This window comes from Myotis nattereri, assembly GCF_964212035.1.
Source record: "Myotis nattereri genome assembly, chromosome: 11".
Lineage (NCBI taxonomy): Eukaryota > Metazoa > Chordata > Mammalia > Chiroptera > Vespertilionidae > Myotis > Myotis nattereri.
The window spans coordinates 5,291,336-5,311,542 of record NC_138086.1 but is presented as its reverse complement, the minus strand read 5'-3'; the positions used below and the strand labels follow the sequence as shown (position 1 = coordinate 5,311,542).

At 50.9% G+C, this 20,207-nt stretch overlaps 2 protein-coding genes across 2 annotated transcripts in view; one reads left to right on the top strand and one right to left on the bottom strand.

Annotated features, from left to right (window-relative positions):
• The window catches only part of KMT2C (lysine methyltransferase 2C), a 260,224-nt gene extending 255,834 nt beyond the window's left edge, over nucleotides 1-4,390 (bottom strand). The window contains exon 1 of the mRNA XM_081101731.1: nucleotides 4,011-4,390. Coding sequence (XP_080957857.1) covers nucleotides 4,011-4,171 — 161 coding nt within the window. The 5' untranslated portion in view covers nucleotides 4,172-4,390. The remainder of the gene's footprint in view (nucleotides 1-4,010) is intronic.
• Nucleotides 4,391-13,601: 9,211 nt separating this feature from the next.
• CCT8L2 (chaperonin containing TCP1 subunit 8 like 2) lies at nucleotides 13,602-17,646 on the top strand (the record flags this gene model as incomplete). The annotated part of the gene is made up of 1 exon (XM_081102546.1): nucleotides 13,602-17,646. The coding sequence occupies one exon, from the start codon at nucleotides 13,602-13,604 to the stop codon at nucleotides 15,246-15,248; it is 1,647 nt and encodes a 548-aa protein (XP_080958672.1). The 3' UTR covers nucleotides 15,249-17,646.
• Nucleotides 17,647-20,207: the final 2,561 nt, after the last annotated feature.

Genomic DNA, 20,207 nt, shown 5'->3' with positions numbered 1-20,207 from the left:
CATTAAGTTCCAGAGGTCGGTAATTACTGAAAATGTCCATTTATCTAATTTTTTTTAAATAAAATAAAAAGAATTACTATCATAAAGACTACAAAGTTGTATTATCTCAAAGAGCATAAATAACAATACCTCTCAACTGTAAACTGTTGTTTTGTGAAACTGCATATATTATGGTGCAACAGAGTGGTTTTTTTTAATATGTTTTACTGATTTTTAGAGAAAGAGGAAGGGAAAGGGATAGAGAAAAACATTAATGAGAAAGAAACTTCATCTACCAGCTGCCTCCTGCACGGCCCCTATTGGGGATCAAGCCTGCAACCCAGACATGTTCCCTGACTAGGGAATTGAACCAGATCCTGCACTGACGTTCCAACCACTGAGCCACACCAACCCGGCACAACAGAGTTTTTTCTAATCACTTATTTCAGGTTCACAGCTACAGAAATGAGAAAACTGTTGGGGGAGGGGCCTTACATCACCTGCAGCCCAGCTATATTTTGCTGATCCCCTATATGACAGCATTAGTTGTGCCTAATTTTTCTGCAGCAAGAATCTTCCAGGTGGCCTTCTAATAGCAGTAACTGGCCTATTGTAGGTACAGGGTGTAAAGAGTTTAAAAGAGGATCAAGGACAGTGCCCAGAAAGCCTATCCCCACCACCTGCCGCTTTTGTGCCACCCCAAGACCCATCACATCCCTAATGTCAACTTTGTTGACTTGGTAAGAAATATGGTAGAGCCCTAGCCAGTCTGGCTCAGTAAAGGAGTGTCGCCCTGCAGACCAAAGGGTCCCGGGTTCGATTTCGGTCAAGGGCATGTACCTCGGTTGCAGGCTCCTCCCTAGCCCGGGTCCTGGTGGGGGCTCATGCAGGAGGCAACCAGTTGATGTGTTTCTCTCACATGGATGTTTCTTTCTGTCTCCCTCTCTCTCCCACTGTCCCTACAAATCAATGGAAAAATATCCTCGGGTGAGGGTTAACAACAAAGAAATATGGTAGAATGTTTTCTTGGCTTCCCTTATATATTCTAGGGAAGAGAAAGAAAAAAAAAAAGCAAAACTTACAGAAGGGTTTCCTTAACATTAATAGGAAAGTAATCAGACGTCTAGAATGTTGTCTACTCTGTGGCAGAAACTTCTTCACCAATAGAAAGACCTGTACCTCTGATAAAGATTACTCCAAATAACCAAATAATTAGATAACCCTTACTGTTAAGAAGAACTTTTATACAAATGTAAAGTTCACTGTTCCACTTGACTTGTGTACTACAGGAAATTCCTACTTATATACCTACTTTTCAAATTATAAGGTTAATAGCTTCAGTTCAAAATTCTTGATTTTAAGTAGTAAACATAATTTTAAAGTAATAATAATGTAAAACCAGTAACTATATAGCTTGTGCTTTTAATTTGATAAAACATTAAATTGTCTAATATTAAATAAGCCTGAGGCAATATCTGTCAAAAAGTTATCTATTATAAAGTTAGATGTTTAATTTGTTTACCTAATTTTTAAAAATTCAAACTCAAAGAAAAGTATAATTAGCAGTACTTTTTCTAATCCAAAGACAAATACACAAATCCATTGTTTAAAAATTGTCATGATGCCTGGGAGAGGGAAGGGGGGAGTGGAGGGGGCCAATGGGGCGGGGGCGAGGGGGACATTTGTAACACTTTCAACAATAAAGATAAAATTTTTAATGTGCCATAATGCATCCATCTTCTGCAGAAAACAACCACTTAGTGACTATCTAAATAACCCTGACAATTTAAAAACCTTTCTCTCCAGCGCATTTCACAAAGAATATTAATTTTCATTTCTTACATAATTAATTTGCAAATACTTTTAGCATTTACAAACCCAATTTACATTTGCTACATTATCAGTTTCACTTTCAGGGTCTTCAATACCCAATTAAATACAGGGTCTGTTCTGCAAGTACATATCCTAATACTGTGTAACCAACTGAAAACCCTTCTCTTTGCTTTCATTTCACTCATTGTTTTCCATTTATATGTTTCTTTAAAACAACTGGAGATTCTATCCTCTTCAAAAGGTCCTAATTTTAAAGAATTCACTACAAACTTTGGAACCATCAAAGTTACCACTAGACTTAATTTCCTATAAGGAATGCTGTACCCGTTTTCAAATCTAAAAGAGAAAACTCTCTTGAGACTTAGAATTGTTCTAAACATTCTCCATGCGGTTAGATGGGTATATTCTGTAGAAATTAAAATAATAAAGTTGTAATACCCCAAATCAGACTTCCTTCTGGTGCACTGGAAGTTGCACTAAAAGTGAGCTCATTTCCATCTCAGGGGAAGTGCGTGTGCCCGCACACACTGGCCATGTGTAAGGGAGAGGGGCTTGACAACAGATAGGTGTACTCTTTCTAGAGTAAGAACTGAAAAACAAATATAAAACATATAATCCCAAATTAATGTTCTGAAAGAAGTGCTTTCCAAATAACAAAATGGGAAACAATCAAATTAAAACCCTAATATGACTTGATATGTGTTGCTCTAAAGGATATGAAAAGTAACAAAAAAGTTTAACGTTATTCAAAACTCTCTTCCTTCTCCAAATTTCAAATTAATACAGGAATAATAATAGGATTTTATACCAGACATTACAATACAAATGGCATACCAAACCCTAACTTTGTATCACAAAGAAGCTAATGCAATAATATGTACATCTTGTACTCGGTTCCCAGACGATCTGCCACAGCTCGGTAAGAGCTGGCAATTAAAATATGGAGGCAAGATGAAGGCCCTAAGTCGTTTTCATAGTCAAAGGAAAGCAGAGGGGGAAAGGCACTCCAGTCGAGAGCTTCCTGAGCTTCCTATACCCAGCTCTGCTCTGCCTCACTTAACCCTACTGTTTTAACTATGTATCAGCAAACACAACAACATTACTAAATGAATTCGCCGGAACCACCACCAAAATAAGGGTGTCCATAAATGCGCAGCTGTCCTCCATCCCGTGCACCCTTCCACTGCCAACAGTTGGGTAAGCCATCGTGCAATGACATGAGTAAGCGACGCACATCGTTCTGCAACTTCGGAGCCGTCAAAGACCTTCCAGGGCACCCGCAGGAGTCACCAGGGCTGCGCGACTCCCTGGCACCGAAACGGGCGTCTTAATTTCCAGGCAAAGCGGCCGCACAGCCACCGCGAGCAATGGAGTGAGCAGTGCCGGTGCGCGCACGAAAGCCCACGAGGGCTGTCCCCGACCCCAGCACTTGCGCGGAAGTTCGGCGGCGCTTCACCGCCGTCCCGAGAGCAGACGTGCTCGGCACCGCCGGCCTGCGTTTCCCAAACTTCCTGCACGCCCGGCCTCGGCGGGGCGACCGCGCGGGAGCGGTGCGTTCGGGCGCTGGGCGGTGTGGCTCGGGTGGGGGAGGGGAGGGAAAAGTCAAGGGACTTCCTAGTCGACCGAGTAGACGGTGAAGAAGGAACGCGCAGGTTCGGGAGCAGGAAAGTTCAAGGCGACAAAGAAGAGCCGCACTCGGCGCGTCGGCGCTCGCCGCTCCCCTCCCCGCCCCCCGCCGGGGGACCACCTGGCCGCGGCGTTTGACAGCTCGGCCGGCGTCCCGGGGCGCCGCTTTGTAGTTGACAATAAACTCGCCCGGCTCCGCCAGGTGTGCGCCGTGTTTGTTTTTTAAAAGACCGGCGAGGCCAGGCGGCGTCCGCGAGACAGGTCGCCCGAGAGAGGCTCCGGCAAGCCCGGCGCCGGGACAACTAAAAAGTAAAGTGCGGCGGCGGCGGCGGCGGCGGCGCCCGGCGGGGCGGGAGGTGCGGGGCGCCCGCGGGAGGCCCGCGCGCCCGCGGGAGGCCCGCGCGCGGCGAGGGGCGCGGGGCAGGGCGCCGGGTCGGGGACGCGCGGCGGTCCCACCCCCACCCCCACCCGGCGGGGGCGGCGGGCGCGGGGGCGGCGGGCCGGGCGCGCGGTGACAGCTCCGGCCCGGCGCCGCGGCTGGCTCCCGGCCTGGAGGCTCGCACTCAACTTACTTCTTTCTGGCTCTCTGGAAAGGGGAAGCGCCATCTTTGCGAGGCCGGCCCCGAGGTCTTTTGTCTGCGGCTGCGGGGCTCGGGGCCGGGGCTCCGGGCTCCTCGGGGGGTGGTGGCGGCGGCTGCGGCTGCTCCGCGCCCTTGTCCTCCTCCGACGACATCCTAGTCACCAGGAAAGACACATGGATTCCGGTCCTCCTCCTGGGGGGCTCCTCCCGCCGCCGCCGCCGCGGCCGCCGCCGCCACCGCTCGGGTTCCTCCTCCCCGGCTCAGCCTCTCGCATTTCCCGCAGCCCCGGGAGCAGCAGCAGGTACCGGGAGCGGCGGCAGCATGGAGCGAGCAGGACACGCACTCACACACACATCGGCGCGGGCGCGCGCACCTCAGCGCGCAGGGGCCGGGCGGGGGGCGGCGGGCGGGGCGCTCGGCGCGAGGGAGGGGCCGCGGGCGGGGAGGTGCGGGCGGCGGGCGTGGCGCGGGCGGGGGCCGGGTGCGGGCGCCGCGGGGAAGCGGAGGGTGAGGGGCGGCGGCCGGGATCTCCGCCCGCGCCCCGCCCCCAGGCGGCCGCCGCGGGGAGGAGACGCGGGCGGGGGTCGCGCCCGCCGCTGCCCCTCCCCCGCGCGGGCCGCGTCAGGCCGGGCGGCGGCGGCGAAGTTTTGACAGCTGCTCCAGTTGTTGTTGTGGGTTCCGGGCCGCGCCGGCGCCGGCCCTCAGCGCCCGCCTCCCGGGCAGGGGAGGAGGAAGTTTGCGGGTGTGCGTGCACCACACACCGTGGCCGTCGCGCGAGGGCCGCGCCGGTGTCGCTCGGGCGCCCGGCCCCACAGCCCTCGCACCCGCGCCGTCGTCTCGCCCACACACGGCCGCCGCGAGGGCCCCCTGCCTCCCCTCCCCCCGCCCCCACCCGCCAGGCCCACCGCCCCCCGCGCGCCGCCGCTGCCACTCACGGGGCTGGCTCCGCGCATGCGCCGCCCGCGGCCGCGCCGCCGCCGCTGACCTCACTGCCCCTCCCCCGCCCCCGCTGCCTCCTCCTCTGACGCCGGGGCTCCGGCTCCGGCTCCGGCTCGGGAGAGCGCCAAGCTGCGGAGCCGAGAATCCGGGATCCGGGTCCGGGTGTGCGCGGCGGCCGCGGGGGGAGGAGGCGGCTGCTGCTGCGCGCGCCCGGAGCTGGACAGGCTCCGCCGGCCCGGCCGGGGTTCTCCTGTTGAAACGCGTGTCTGCGGAGGAGAAATGCGCTGCAGCTCCGCAATAATCCTGTTCCGCCGATAGTTTTATTGCAACGTCATTTTAATAAAATGATCCAGAAAGGGCTGGTACAGCTGGCACACAAGAATAACGGAGGCATGTGGTCTACAATGCTGGGAGGTATAAGCCCATACAAACCAGCAACTTGACTTCAATGTTCAGTGTGTTGTGATGGACAAGAAAATACCAAGTACTTCTAAGCAGCTCTTGTCATGAGTAACAATGGCCAAAGGAAAATGGGGCTAGAACCAGAGGTCTGAAATGTGCAGTCCTGGAAGAAGGCTGGCCACAGATGTGTGATTCTGGGCTTCTTGTCTGAACAGGGAGGCAACTGGACTATGTGATTTCCGTCCAGATTAGTACGTACGGGAGTTGAAAACATCATGGATTTGGGGGAAAATATTAAGTCCTATCAAACCATCTGCAAAATAGGATAAACTCATTTAATAAGCATATACTCTAGGCTGGACACACTGGGCACTTCCTATTATTTCTTTTCATCTTCACAACACAGCTTTAGTAGAGGGTAAAAATAAAATGCTGGTCTTTCCAGCTTTGTTGTTCACCTTCCCTTCCTCCCAATAGCCAGAATATAAGCTTTAAACTGTGTTTCCTAGTTGAGCAAAATACACAATTTGATTTCCAGAGTCTATTCTGACTAAAAGCATCATTTTTTGAAATGATGACTCTAATAAGATAGTCATTTGAATTCCTTCAGGGCTTATTCCCTACTGGCTTTTCCAAGTTGACTAAATTTACAGCCAAGGGAATTTTGAGCTTGGGGAGAAGCTGGCTTGGTAAATGCAAACTATAAATTAAAAGTGTCTATTATGCATAGCAATACAACATATCTGTGACAAATGATAAATGTATGAAGTGGCATATTCAAAGTTTATTATTACTCACCCATTTTCATATTTTCTACACTTGGCACTTTAAACTTTGAAAAATTGGATTATTGATCCAAATGTTTATCTGGGTTCAATGCTGGAATTAGAACAGCCATTTTCAAATGTGCACAAAATTATGTGTCTGGGTAATTACGTTCACTTCTTCAACACTTGGGGGAATTTAAGTGTCAGTGTGTGCAAACTGCAAGTCACTCCTGCTGGAGAGGCGTTTTAAAAGGAAACGACCAGGACCCTGGCCGGGGTGTTCAGTGGTTAGAGCATCCTCCCACTAAGCCAAGGCTGCGGCTTCCATCCCCAGTCAGGGCACATGCTGGAATCTACCAATGAATGCATAAATAAATGGAACAACCAATCAATGTTTCTCTCTCTCTCTCTCAAATCAATATATTTTTAAAAAAGGTATTGCCCAGCCAACATGGCTCAGTGGTTGAGCATTGACCTATGAACCAGGAGGTCACAGTTCGATTCCAGTCATGGCACATGCCCAGGTTACAGGCTCAGTCCCCAGTGAGGGATGTGCAGGAGCCAGTTGATCAATGATTCTCTCTCATCACTCATGTTTCTATTTTTCTCTCTGTCTCTCCCTTCCTCTCTGAAATCAATAAAAATATTTTTTTAAAAATATTTAAAAGTTATATTTCAAGACCCTTAAAAAATAAATAAAGGAAACAAGTAAGGACTAAGGACAGAAAGTGGGCGGAACGAATGGAAGGGTAGAGGTCTGTGCAGTGATGCTCTGGACAGGAAAAAGACGGTGATGATGAGTAAGCCCAGCCTTCCATCTCTATTCCTTTGGGTAGTGTGAGCAGACAAGTCGCTGGGATCTGTTTTAAAAAGGCTAGTAGGCTTGTCCCCATGAAGTTACCACCGGCAGAACAAATAAAATATAACTCAGGATGCAGATGAAGTATTCAAGAAATAATTGTTCAACAAAGCTTTTCAAAGGTTTTTCTATCTCCATTATCCAAATTACACAGCTCTGAGACCACAAATCCAGAAGGCAGGTAGCTGAGGTGCCTCCAAATTATAAAGTTAGAAAGGCACGAGCATCTGGGGGGAAAAAATAAAAAAGGAATGTCTACTTTCTATCCAGTGAGCGTTAAATAGGCATTTTCCCCAATATGGTAGATATGTACCAAACTGCAATCATCTCGGGAGGTTAGGTTATGGGAACTTTTACTTTCTATATTACATTTCTCTATAATAATATAATCTTTCTAAGCACAGGTAGTATAATCAGAAATATATATTAAATATTTAAAATGTAGGTAGAGGAAGCGTTTTTTATCTGCAACAACAACAAAAAAACCTCATGAACTGTAAGCAAATGAGATTCTCAGAGTCTAGCAAACAAGTGGTAGAGAATAAAAAGTCATACATAGTACAGTACCCATTCTCACTATTTGAAGGCCTGTAAGTATCATTGACATGGTCTTTATTCAGAGTTGTCTTCATCACTTTTAATGAATGTAAAATATATCTCCTCACCAGAGGATATGGTTACTTTTTTTTTTTTTTTTTTTTTTTTTTTAGAGAGAGAGACAGACTTTGATGAGCGAAACATCGATTGGTTGCCTCCTGTACACACCCCCACCAGGGATCAAACCTGAACCCAAAACCTAGGTATGTGCCCTGACCAGGAATCAAACCAGCAATCTTTCCTTGCAAGGGGTGACTCTCCAACCAACTGAGCCACACCAGCCAGGGCGAGAATGTAAAAATACTGATAAGATCTCCTATAGACTTACTGATGATTGTTGTTCCTCTCTTTGTGTTTTCCCTTAAATTCCTCAGAGTTTTTTAGGAACCAAACTTTTACAGTTGGGGAAAGACCACTGAAAACTTAAATCCTAAATTATACCATTTTGAGTTCATATGTTTACTATCAAAGTTACACTTTAAAAAGCTGCATGAATGGCTATCATTGTTTTCTCCTTTATTTCTCAGCAGAAAAAAATGTTTTAAAAATAACTTCAGTCACTTAAAATTCACTCATAGTTAGTCTGTGGTGCATTTTTAGCTTTTAAAATTCATATTACTTTGCATACGTTATTTCAGTAATGCAGACTGTGTGCCAGCATGATAGAAACGTTAGAGGGAAAACTTAGAAGACACAACCAAAACAATCACCTTCAAAAAGAATTTGTGGCCCTGACCCGTGTGGCCCGTTGGTTGGAGCATCTTCCCGAACGGGGCGTGTATGGGAGGCAACCATCAATGCCTCTCTCTCACACTGATGTTTCTCTATCTCTCCCCTTTCCTCTCTCTAAAATAAATTAAAAATAACAATAATAATATGTGTAGAAGAGGCTGGGGCATGAGTCAGTAGGCCTTCTGAGCACATTTTAAAAAGATAAGAATCTTGCCCTCTGGGGGTGAACACTCTAAGCCTGGCACTTCTTAACAAAATAAACAAAAGAGGGAGGAGCAGGCAACTGAAAAATAAACATGGAAAAACATGCAAATAGAAAGATTAAATATTGATATCCATTGTGTGCATGACCATAGGCGTTTGAGGGGAAGGGCAGGAATGGGACAAGTCAGCAGACAGTGTGTCTATTCACAAGAGGCAGCCTAGAAAACATTCTGCCAGCAAGTGTCATAAACTCCTAGAAATGCGCGCTCTCGCTCTCTCTCTCTCTCACACACACACACACACACACACACACACACACACTTTCTTAGGCTCCTCTCCTGTATTGACATACAAGACCACCGTATAGATTCCTAGGGATGCTGCACCAAACAACCACAAACTGGGCAGCTTTTAACAGCAGAAGTTTACTCTCTTCCGGTTTTGGTACCTAGAAGTCCACAATCAAGGTGTTGTCAGGGCTGATTTCTTCCGGACGCTCTGAGGGAGAATCTGTTCCACATCTCCCTCCTGGCTTCTGGTGGCTGCCCACAGTCCGTGGCATTCTTGGCTCGCAGGGGCATCATCCCAATCTCGGCCTCCATCGCCACGTGGCCATGTTGCATGTGTGTCTTCTGTTCTTGTAAGGATCCCAGTCATATTGCATTCAGGATCCACCCTACTCCAGTATAACCTCGTCTTAATTCATTTTATCTGCCACAGTTTTGTTTCTAAGTAAGGTCACATCTCAGGTTCTGGTAAGGACATAACTACCAAACAGCCTACATTGATGCCTACCCATCTTAGTAGATCAAGGTGTACACTGTCAGACAACTGTATGGAATGGGTTAACTGCATGCAAACTCTTCTTGGCACACACAAAAAAATGTACTTACATTTATTTTACATCCAATCGATCTGAAGGTTAAATAAAATCAAAGTGAATTTAACAATGGCTGTGTCCACATAGTAAAAAGTAAAATCAAGATTTAGTAGTTCCTTGGCTGGTTTGATCTGTGTAAAGATAAGTAAAAAAAAAGTGAGTGTAGAATGTATAGTTTGAGGCCTGTTTTATGAGTCTGGCCGTTCTTAAGGGTCAGAGACAGCGATCAAATGGTTACTTTCCCCTGTCCTGTGTACTCAAACAGGTGAGGATTTCACAGCAGAAAATGATACACTGAAACACATATATAATTACACATTGTTTTTGTGATTAATCACTATGCTTTAATTATGTTCAATTTGTAACAATGAAAATACATCCTGCATATCAGATATTTACATTACGATTCATAACAGTAGCAACATGACAGTTATGAAGTGGCAACAAAAATAATTTTATGGTTGGAGGTCCCCACAACATGAGGAACTGTATTAAAGGGTCGCGGCATTAGGAAGGTTGAGAACCACTGTTCTAGCCCCTTCCCTTCCTCCTCACCATGAGCTGCAGCCTTCAGGACTACTTTTGGTGGACAACACCCTTTACCAGCTTGTCCCAATCCCCATTCCTTTTTTTTTTTCCTTTCCTTCAGCTCACACTTCAGACTTCACTTCCATTCCAGACCACCGTTCTCCCCATGGGGATGGTTATGTGTTCCCCTCCCCCCATGTTTCTATAACACCTGAGCTTTACCTCATCAAGGCTCCCCCCGGCCTGTAATGAGTTTGAATTAGCTGTCTGTAGCCCACTCTAAGCCCAGTGGAGACAGCCACAGCTGTCTTATTCACCTTTTATACATATTATTCAGCAGCAGCTCAATAAATAATTGTGGAATAAGTGAAATAAATGGGAAAACATGCTTAAGAAAAAGATCTAAGAACCTTTTACAGGAGTGTTTACTTTTTAAGAAGAAACTGTATCTTTATAAACAATGTATATGTGCACACCTTGCTACATTTTACGTGGGTTGTCACAATGTACATTTCTATAAAGAAACTGGCAAGTCATCTTTGCCGCCTATAAGCAACATTTCTTAGGTGACACTCTTCCCGGTGTTACTGGCTTTCAGAAACCTGGGTGGAGAGGATCATGCCTGTTTCTCACGGAGTCTCCAAAATCAACGAGTTGTCAAAAGAGTTGTCCATAGGGCAGTGGTGACACCAACATGCCATCTCAGTGCCCGTCCTGGAAACCAGAGGCTGCTCCTGAGCTGCTGCTGCTGCTTAAAAAGGGGTGTCCAGAGTCTGCAGACAGCATAACACCTACTTAGAAACATCCCTCTCAGCCAAGATAATGCCGAGGGGAGAATGACTACAGAGCAGCACATACAATATGTGTCATACAACCCACATCTGTCAAACTGTGTCAGTCCACAACTTTCTGTGTATATGTATGTTTAAAGTAATCACATTCATCAAAATATAAACAAGGATTATCTCTGGGCTGAGATTCCAAATGACATTCTTTTTCTTCCTTCTTTTTAAAAAAATTTGTCTCCTGGCCGGCATGGCTCAGTGGTTGAGCATCGACCTATGAACCAGGAGGTCACGGTTCGATTCCCGGTCAGGGTACAGTCCCGGGTTTCGGGCTCGGTCCCCAGTGGGGGGCGTTCAGGAGGCGGCCGATCCATGATTCTCTCTCATCATAGATGTTTCTCTCTGTCTCCCTCTCCCTTCCTCTCTGTGAAATCAATAAAAACACATTTAAAAAAATAAAAATAAAAAAATTTGTCAATTACAGTTGACATTCAATATTATTTTATATTTGTTTCAGGCGTACAGCATTGTGGTGAGACACAATTTACCAAGTGGTCCCCCGATAAGTCTAGGACCTACCTGGCACCATCCACAGTTCTCATGGGATTATTGACAATATTCCCTGTGCTGTACTTTACATACCTAGTTATTTTCTTTGTATTTTTCTTTTTAACTTTTATAATGAATAACTATAATTTTTATAAAAGCAATCAAGTTGTTAAGGGAAAAGTTTTTTTTCTCCAAAATTATCTCCTCTTTAGCCTTAATTGTATTTCACTTTCACTGTGATTTCTTTTCTTTCTCACTACTGTCTTGTCTGTGGAAATATTAAAACAACGTCTGTCATGCCATCATGACTCGGGACTGTCATTATCCATTTCAGAGTTCTATTCCCCCCTCCCCAGGAACATCCCCCATTAAACAAAGTAAAAAGGTTTTTCCAAATGAAAATGAATGGTATTGCTCTGTCTTTCCCCTAATCCCTTTTTGTTGTTGTTAATCCTCACCTGAGGATATTGTTTCCATTGCTTTTTAGAGAGAGTGGAAAGGCGCAGCGGGTGTGGAGAGTTGGCGATGAGAAAGAGAAACATCAATATGCCATCGATTGGTTGCCTCCCACATGTGCCCCCACAGAGGCCTGGGTTCGAACCTGCAACCCAGGTGCGTGCTCTTTACCCAGAATCCAACCTTCAGTGAGAGGGCTGGTCGCTCTAACCAGTGAGCAACACCGGCCAGGGCCATCTTTCCCCTAATCATAATAGCTATACCAGTATTCCGCCCTGGACAAGTGGCCCAGTTGGTTGGAACATCGTCCCCATATGCCAAGGTTGCGGGCTTGATCCCCAGTCAGGGCACATACAAGAATCAACCAATGAGCCCTAGCTGGTTTGGCTCAGTGGATAGAGCGTGGGCCTGTGGACTGAAGGGTCCCGGGTTCAGTACCAGTCAAGGGCACATGCTTGGGTTCCGAACTTGATCCCCAGTAGGGGGTGTGCAGGAGGAAGCCAATCAATGAGTCTCTCTTATCATTGATGTTTCCATCTCTCCCTCTCCCTTCCTCTCTGATATCAATAAAAGTATATTTTTTAAAAAGAATCAACCAATGAATGCATAAATAAGTGGAACAACAGGTCAATGTTTCTCTCATTCTTTCTCCCTTCTTCTTCAGTGGTTCTCAACCTTTCTGAGGCTGCAACCCTTTAATACATTTCCTCATGTTGTAGTGACCCCCAATTTCATTGTTACAAATTGAACATAATTAAAGCATAGTGATTAATCACAAAAACAATATGTAATTATATATGTATTTTCCAATGGTCTTAGGCGACCCCTGTGGAAGGGTCGTTCGACCCCAAAGGGGTCGCGGCCCACAGGTTGAGAACCGCTGCTCTAGATGAAATAAATAGACACATTCATGTCCACCAGCTGGTGCCCTGCCTAGCACCTATGGGAAGTTGTGTGGGAAGTTGTGTTCCTTTGGAGAAATCTCTCTCCCGCGAGAGGCTCTATATTCCTGTCATCTCTGTACTCCTTACACTGTACATTGTGGGTGCTCAATAAATATTTGTTAAACCGAAAAAGAAGCAACCATTTACTCCAACAGGCTCTACACGAGGAAAGGAGGGAGCGAGGATGGGGAAGAAACTTCCCTTCTAAGGGTGGAGGGTGATGTGGGAGGGCCCCAACTTCAGACACTTGGGTTTTCTACCTTCCTCACCACTTTCACTCCGCTGGGTCCTTTCTGTCTAGGCTGTCGGCTTCTTTCCCTCCCTCGCCTTGTCCTGTCACTGTCACTGGGAGGAGTTGTCACACTCTGTGGCCTCACACACCTGCAACCTGAAAGATAAACAGACCAACAGACACCCGAAGGCCCCCGATGAATAGCACGGACGGAGAAGGCGGCCAAGGCAGACAGGGAACAGCCTGGCTGGCGTCAGACGGTCCGGCACACGCTTCCCCTCAGACAGACAGCGGGGGCGACGGCTAAAGCAGTGGGTCGGTATTTTCACCTGACTCCTTCCTCTTCGTCTCCAAAGGCCTGGCCCTCATCACCGGACCTGCAGGCCTGACTTCTGCCCGCCCCCAGCCCCTACGGACTCCAACCATCCTCTGTGACCTCATTCCCCGCTCAGGGTTCCACGTGCCACTCTGTGAGGTCATCAAGAGAGGATCCCTTCCAGCTTCCCACCCTCAGAGGCCCCAAGAGCCGGTTCCCTGACAGATCCGTTTGGGGCGGTTTCAGGCTGGCGCTCTCAGCAGTCACCGGCCCTGCGCCTGGAGGGCTGATGTCTCCAGACAGCAGGTGATGCGCCCTTCTGTCCACTGATTCCTTGAGGGGCTTCAGAGGTCGGCGTTTCCACCCTGCTGCTTGGCCCCGCTCCGCAGGCCATGGAGGGCGGAGCCCCCTCGGTGCGGGAGCTGCCCCAGCGGCTGTGGCCGGGCCCGGGGGGCGAAGAGCAGCACCTCCTGCGGAGCCTGGCGGCGGCGCACGCCTTGGGCGGGATCATCCGGCCGTGCTACGGCCCCCTCGGCCTCCAGAAGCTCCTGGTGACCGCCAAGGGCGAGACGGTGATCACGGGGTACGCCACGGCCATCCTGGGGGCCCTGGAGCTGGAGCACCCCGCCGCCCGGCTCCTGCGGGACGCGGCGCTCAGCCACGCCCAGCACAGCGGCGACGGCGCGGCCTTCGTGGTGCTGCTGGCGGAGGCCCTGCTGGCCGAGGCCGAGCTCCTGCTGCGGGCCGGCCTGCCCCGCGCCCAGCTCCGCGAGGCCTACGCCGCGGCCACCGCCGAGACGCTGGAGCTGCTGCCCTCGCTGGCCGTGCGCTCGCTGGGGCCCCTGGAGGACCCGTTCTGGGCCCTGCACACGGCGATGAACACGCACACGCTGTCCCACGCGGAGTTCCTGACCAGGCTGGTGGCGCAGGCGTGCTGGGAGGCCCAGGAGCTGGACGGCACCTTCCGCCCCGAGCGCCTGGGCGTGTGCGCGCTGCGGGGCGGGCAGCTGGACCGCTCGTGCCTGCTGCCCGGGCTGGCCGTGCCCGGCAAGCCCTGCGGGAAGGTGACCGCCGTGGTGGGCGGCGCCCGGGTGGCGCTCTTCGCCTGCTCCTTCGGCCTCGCGCATCCCAATGCGCCTGCCACTGCCACCATCTCCAGCCCCGCCGAGCTCGCCCGCTTTCGGATAGGGAACGAGCAGATGACGGAGAAGCAGGTGCTGCAGCTGGCCACGGGGGACGTGAACGTGGCGGTGGTGTGCGGGGACGTCGAGGAGCGGGCGCTGGCGCAGGCCGACCGGAGCGGCATCATGGTGATCCAGGTGAAGGCCCTGCGCGAGCTGGAGTGCCTGAGCGAGGTGCTGGGCACGCCCGCGATGCCCTATCTGCTCCCCCCGCTGCAGCTGGGGAGGTGCCAGCGCGTGTACCCGCAGGAGCTGGGGCAGGGCTCGGCCGTGGTGTTTGAGTGGGAGGGCTCCGACACGCCCGCCCTCACCCTGGTGCTCAGGGCGGCCACCAAGGAGGGGCTGCGCGGGGCGGAGCAGGCCGTCTACCACGGCATCGACGCCTTCGCGCGGCTGTGCCAGGACCCCCGGCTGCTCCCGGGCGCCGGGGCCACCGAGATGGCGCTGGCGAAAATCCTCGCGGATAAAGGCGCCGCGTTGGAAGGGCCCAGCGGGCCCGCGCTCCTGGCGTTTGCCCAGGCCCTGCGGTCTCTCCCCGCCACCCTGGCGGAGAACGCGGGCCTCGTCGTCTCCCAGGTGATGGCAGACATGACGGCCGCGCACCAGCAAGGGCACTTCCTGGTAGGAGTGGGGGTCGAGGGGATCATCAACGTGGCCCAGGAAGAGGTGTGGGACACCCTGGCGGCCAAGGCCCAGGCGCTGCGGGCCGTGGTGGACATCGTGCTGCAGCTGGCCACTGTGGACGAAATCGTGGTGGCCAAGATGAGTCCCCCGCTCCAGCAGGACCCGGGTCCCCGCCCCACGAAGGCCCAGGAGCACCCGTCTTCTCCCAAGACACCCGCACCCATCACACGCTAAGATCCCCTTCCTCATGCGGGAGGAGAGGAAGAAGGCCACAGTGGAGATTGGAAATGAGAGATGCTGACGGAGTTCTGAGAGGCTCTGCTCACCGTCCACTGGTTTCTTGTGATGAGAACTTTTAAGATCTGCTTTCTTAGCAAACTCCAAATATACAATACAGTATTGTAGGCTACCATCCCCATTGTCTCAGGACTATTTTTTCTTAGAACTGGAAGTTTGGCCATTTGTACTTTTTGACTACCTTTCACCCATTTCACCCACTATCTCCACCCTGCCCACCCCCATCTCCACCTCTAGTACCACTAATCTGTTGTCTGTATCTATGCGTTTGTGTTTCTTCATTTTTCTAGATTCCACATATAAGCAGATCATATAGTATGTCTTTCTCTTATTTCACTTAGCATAATGCTCTCAAGATTAATTCATGTTGTTCCAAATGACAGAATTCCCTTCTTTTTATGGCTGAATAATGTTCCATTGTATACATGTACCACATCTTTTTTCAAAAATAAGTTTATTGATTTTAGAGAGGAATGGAGAGCAAGAGAGAGAGAGAAACATCAATGATGAGAGAGAATCATTGATTGGCTGCTTCCTGCACACCCCCTACTGGGGATGGAGCTTGAAACTTGGTCATGTGCCCTGAGAATTGAACCTTAACCTCCTGGTTTGTGGGTCAACACCCAACCACTGAGCAACACCAGCCTGGTTTTTTAAAAAAACTGATTTTAGAGAAAGGAAGAGAGAAACATGGATTTATTGTTCCACTTATATATGCATTCATTGGCTGATTCCTGTATGTGCCAGGACCTGGGATTGAACCCACAACCTTGGCACATAGGGACAATGCTCCAACCAACTGAGCTACCCAACCAGGGTTGTACCATACCCTCTTTATCCCTTTGTACTTGGACACTTAGGTTGTTTCCATGTCTTGGCTGTGTAAATAATGCTGCAATGAACATGGGGTGCATATTATCTTTTTGAGACAGCAATTAAGTTTTCTTCAGATAAATACCCAGAAGTGGAATTGCTGGACCATATGGCAGTTCTATTTTCAAGTTTCCAAGGAACCTCCATACTGTTTTCAATAGTGGCTGCATCAGTTTACGTTCCTACCGACATAGCACCAGGGTTGCCTTTTCTCCACAGCCTCACCAATACTTTTTGTTACAAATTCATTAAATATAATTGCTTCTCTCCTCCCTCCCATGTTTCATTTTCTGTGTGTTGTTTTTTTTTCCACTGGTTTATTTCAAATTCCTAATCATGTAATTCTCAACCATTTCTTTCTTTCTTTGCCCATGGTTTCTACTTTTCCATGTCTCTGGATCTATTTTGTTCATCAGTTTATTTTGCTCATTAGATTCTATATGAGTGAGATCATGTGATACTTGTCTTTCTCTGATTCACCTATTTCACTTAGCATGATACTCTCCAGGTCCCTCCATGCTGTCTCAAAGGGTAAGAGATTCTTCTTCTTCTTCTTTTTTTTTTTTTTTTTTTTTACAGCTACATAGTATTCCATGGCATAAATGTTCCACAGCTTTTTTATCCACTCATCTACTGATGGGCACTTGGGCTGTTTCCAGATCTTAGATATTGTAGATTGTGCTGCTATGAATATAGGGCTGCATACATTTTTCCTGACTGATGCTTTGCATTTCTTGGGATATATTCCTAGAAGTGGGATCACTGGGTCAAAAAGCAGTTCCATATCTAAATGTTTGAGGAAACTCCATACTGTTTTATAACCCACCTCCCATCCCATGAGTCACTCCCTAGGCCACTCCCTAATGGCAGGAGCCACACCTGAACTGTGTCAAATACTTACAGGGCACTGTTGACTACCCCCTCAGCATCCATCCCCACCCCACCTTCAAGTAGATTTCAGTGCCACACACTTACCAGGAGCTGACCCCACGCCTGGTCTAAGGATATGCTCTGGTTGGTTTAACTTGGTCAACACTTTCCATTTTCCTGGCCAATCCCTGGTCCAGGGGTGGGCCTGGGCCCAAACAGCCCAACCAGAGTGAACTGGAGGGTTCTGGCCTGGACCACAGGCCTAGAAGTCCAATCTGTCCTGCTGGATGCAAATTAGGAAGCACTGGCTTTATGGCTCCTGGCAGCCTCTCTGTGGCCCGAGGGGAAGCCACAGGGTTCTTGTTTGGGTTGATAGTTGTCTATCTCTCTAAAATATGCGCATACAACCTAGGCAAAGGCAGATGATGTAACAGACCCAGGGAGTTTCCAGAACCCGCCAGGCTCACACTGCCTGTTTGGGGCGGTTAGGACTAGATTTCCACTTCCCAGCAACTGACTCGGGATCTCTTGGCCTCAGCAGGTAGACAATGCGTCCCTGTGCAAGGATTCCTGAGGAAGATGGGACAGTTCTAGCTGCTGAACAGAACCCAGGAGGAAGGGGAAATGAAACGGGGCTTCCTTCTGCTTAAGGTAGAACCAGTGACAGGGACCCAGCCTAGTGAGTTGGTGACACTGAGCCACAACTCCTTCCCTTCCTCCACCCTAACGCCCTGAAAGCCCACGCCCTCTGAGACTGCCCTGGAGGAAGGAGGCACTCCCTGCCAGGTATCTGCCCACCTGGGGTCAGGGTGAGGGCAAGGCATGACACAGGCTGGGAACAGCTGTAAAAAAGGCAGTGAAAAGGTGGTTTTGGGGGCAAGTTTCTCACTCTCCTTGTTAAAAAATGGCCAGAAATAAAGCACACAAATCAAACACAAAATACAGAGAGAGGAACCATTTCCCCCAACTCTCTCACTTACAGGTGTGACTAGATATACACTGCTGGCAGGATCAGACATGAAGGACAGTTTGGTTCATTCTTCAGAGCGCTCTGACGAGCTCATGGAGGACAGCTGGTTAGTCCATGTGAACACAGCTAAGGTACCGTACCGCTCATTCATCCATCAAGGATTTATTGAATACCTACCTATTCTGTGCCTGGAGATACGGCTCTGAAAAAACACAGGAAAGGCTGCGGTATCCAGGAGCTCACATCTTAGTGGCGGAGGGGAGGCAAAGGGGAACAGATCTTAAGTAAATAAACAGGATTTCACACTGTGCCCAGGCTCTGCAGGAAGTGACAGGGCCTGTCAGGTACGAAGTCAGGCTGAAGGGTCCTGCTGCAGACAGGGGTCAGGAATGCCTCCCTGGGGCACATGGCTGAGCCGTGTGAGCAGTCCGAAGGCGAGCTGACCCAGACAGGCCAGGAAACAGCAGGACCTCAGGTACCTGGCGAGGCCTGGGGGTCCTAGAAGGCAGGGCCTTGGAGGCCCGGCGGGAGCCTGTGGGGCCCCTGTGACAGACGGGAACACAGCTATGGACCTGCCATTCTGCACACATGAATGAGCCATGACGGGTTTTCCTGGTGGGCCTCTGAGGACTCTGACCTGGGTTTAAGTTTGAGATCTCTCACTTTAATGACCTTGAGAAATCTACTTGAGTTTTTCTCATTGGAAAAATTAAGAGTTTCTTTGAAGCCAACACACTTAAGCTCCAAACCTCAGCCTCATCAGTCAAGCAGCCATTAACAAAACTAGCACAAATTTCACACACACACACACACACAGCTTAAACTGTTAGAACAATGTGGCAGAGATATGAGTAAATTCCCCCCAAAAAACTGATTATGATTCGGGGATAATACACTTTGTCATTACGTGTTCACGTGGTCCTTTAAGAACTCGATTTTGACCCTGGGTCTGGGTTGATCTGGCCGCTCCAGTTCATTTTCGGTGTCAAAAACCCCAGCAATAACCATCTTAGATATTTGTCACGTGTATCCCGTGCCTCGGTGCTCGCTGGGGGGTCTGTCCCCGTGGCTGCGCCGGGGAGGACCTGCAGGGCGCGGGGAGGAAGGAGGGCGCGCCGAGACCCCCGCCCACCGGACACCGAGAGGAAGCCCGCGACGGCTTCCGCCGCCTCCGACTCAGGGAAGAAAGGGAACTGCGAAGCGACGCCAAGCGGAGGACGGGGCAGGGAGGAGCGAGTGGGCAGCGCTGGACGCGGGGCCCCAGGGTCCGGCGGGGCTCGGCCGTGCGGGTGCAGCCGCTCGGGGCTCCGGCTCCCGGGGCGCAGGGCAAGGAGAGACGGGGAGACGGGAAGCCCTGGGAGCGGCAGAAGCGAGGGCAGGACTGGGCGGGAAGGACGAGGGCGCCGGCGGCGGCAGACGCCCGCAGGAACCGCAAGCGAGCGGCCAGCGGGGCTCGGCTCCCCTCAGGGACCGGCCAGTGGAGGCGGGGCGGGGGGCCGCCCTGCACCAACGGGAGGGAGTCGGCGGCACGAGGACCAATGAGAGGCCGAGGCGGAGGCGTGGCGGAACGGCAGGCAGCGAGAGGGCCAATAGGAGGCCGAGGCCGCGGCCGAGAGAGCGGGTGACCCTCGGCCCGACGCCCGCGAGGGGAACCCGGAAGGCGGTGGGGGCGGGGAGCGGGCTGACAACCTGTCAAACCTACACCGGGACGAACTGGGTCACGCGCCTCCCGAGCCCGGGCGCCCCCGCCCAGGGAGGCCTGGCCGCGCCGCTTCCTGTTCCGGCCGGCGGTGGGGGCGGGGCGGCTTCGGCACCTGCCTCCCCCGCCGCGGTCGGCCGCCGGTGCTCTCCCAGCTCCTAGCGCTCGGCCGCACGGTGTCCCCGACCGCGCAGATGAAGACACGGCCCATCCGAGCGACCCTTCACTGTGGGGACGCCTCACCGGCGGCCGTCCGCACGCCGTTCGGCCGGGTCCCCGCGGCCCGCGTTGGCGGCCGGCGGCGCACTACTTGGCGCGGAAGGACCCGAGGCGGCGGAGGGATCCGTGCGGAGCGGCTAGGCCCGCCCACCGGCCGGGTGGCAGGTCCCACCGTCGGGAGGACCCAGCTTCCCCGGCGCCGGGCTCTGGGGACGGCGGCCTGACTCAGTGCGGCGGGGCAGAGCACCCTCGCCATCGCCCTGCA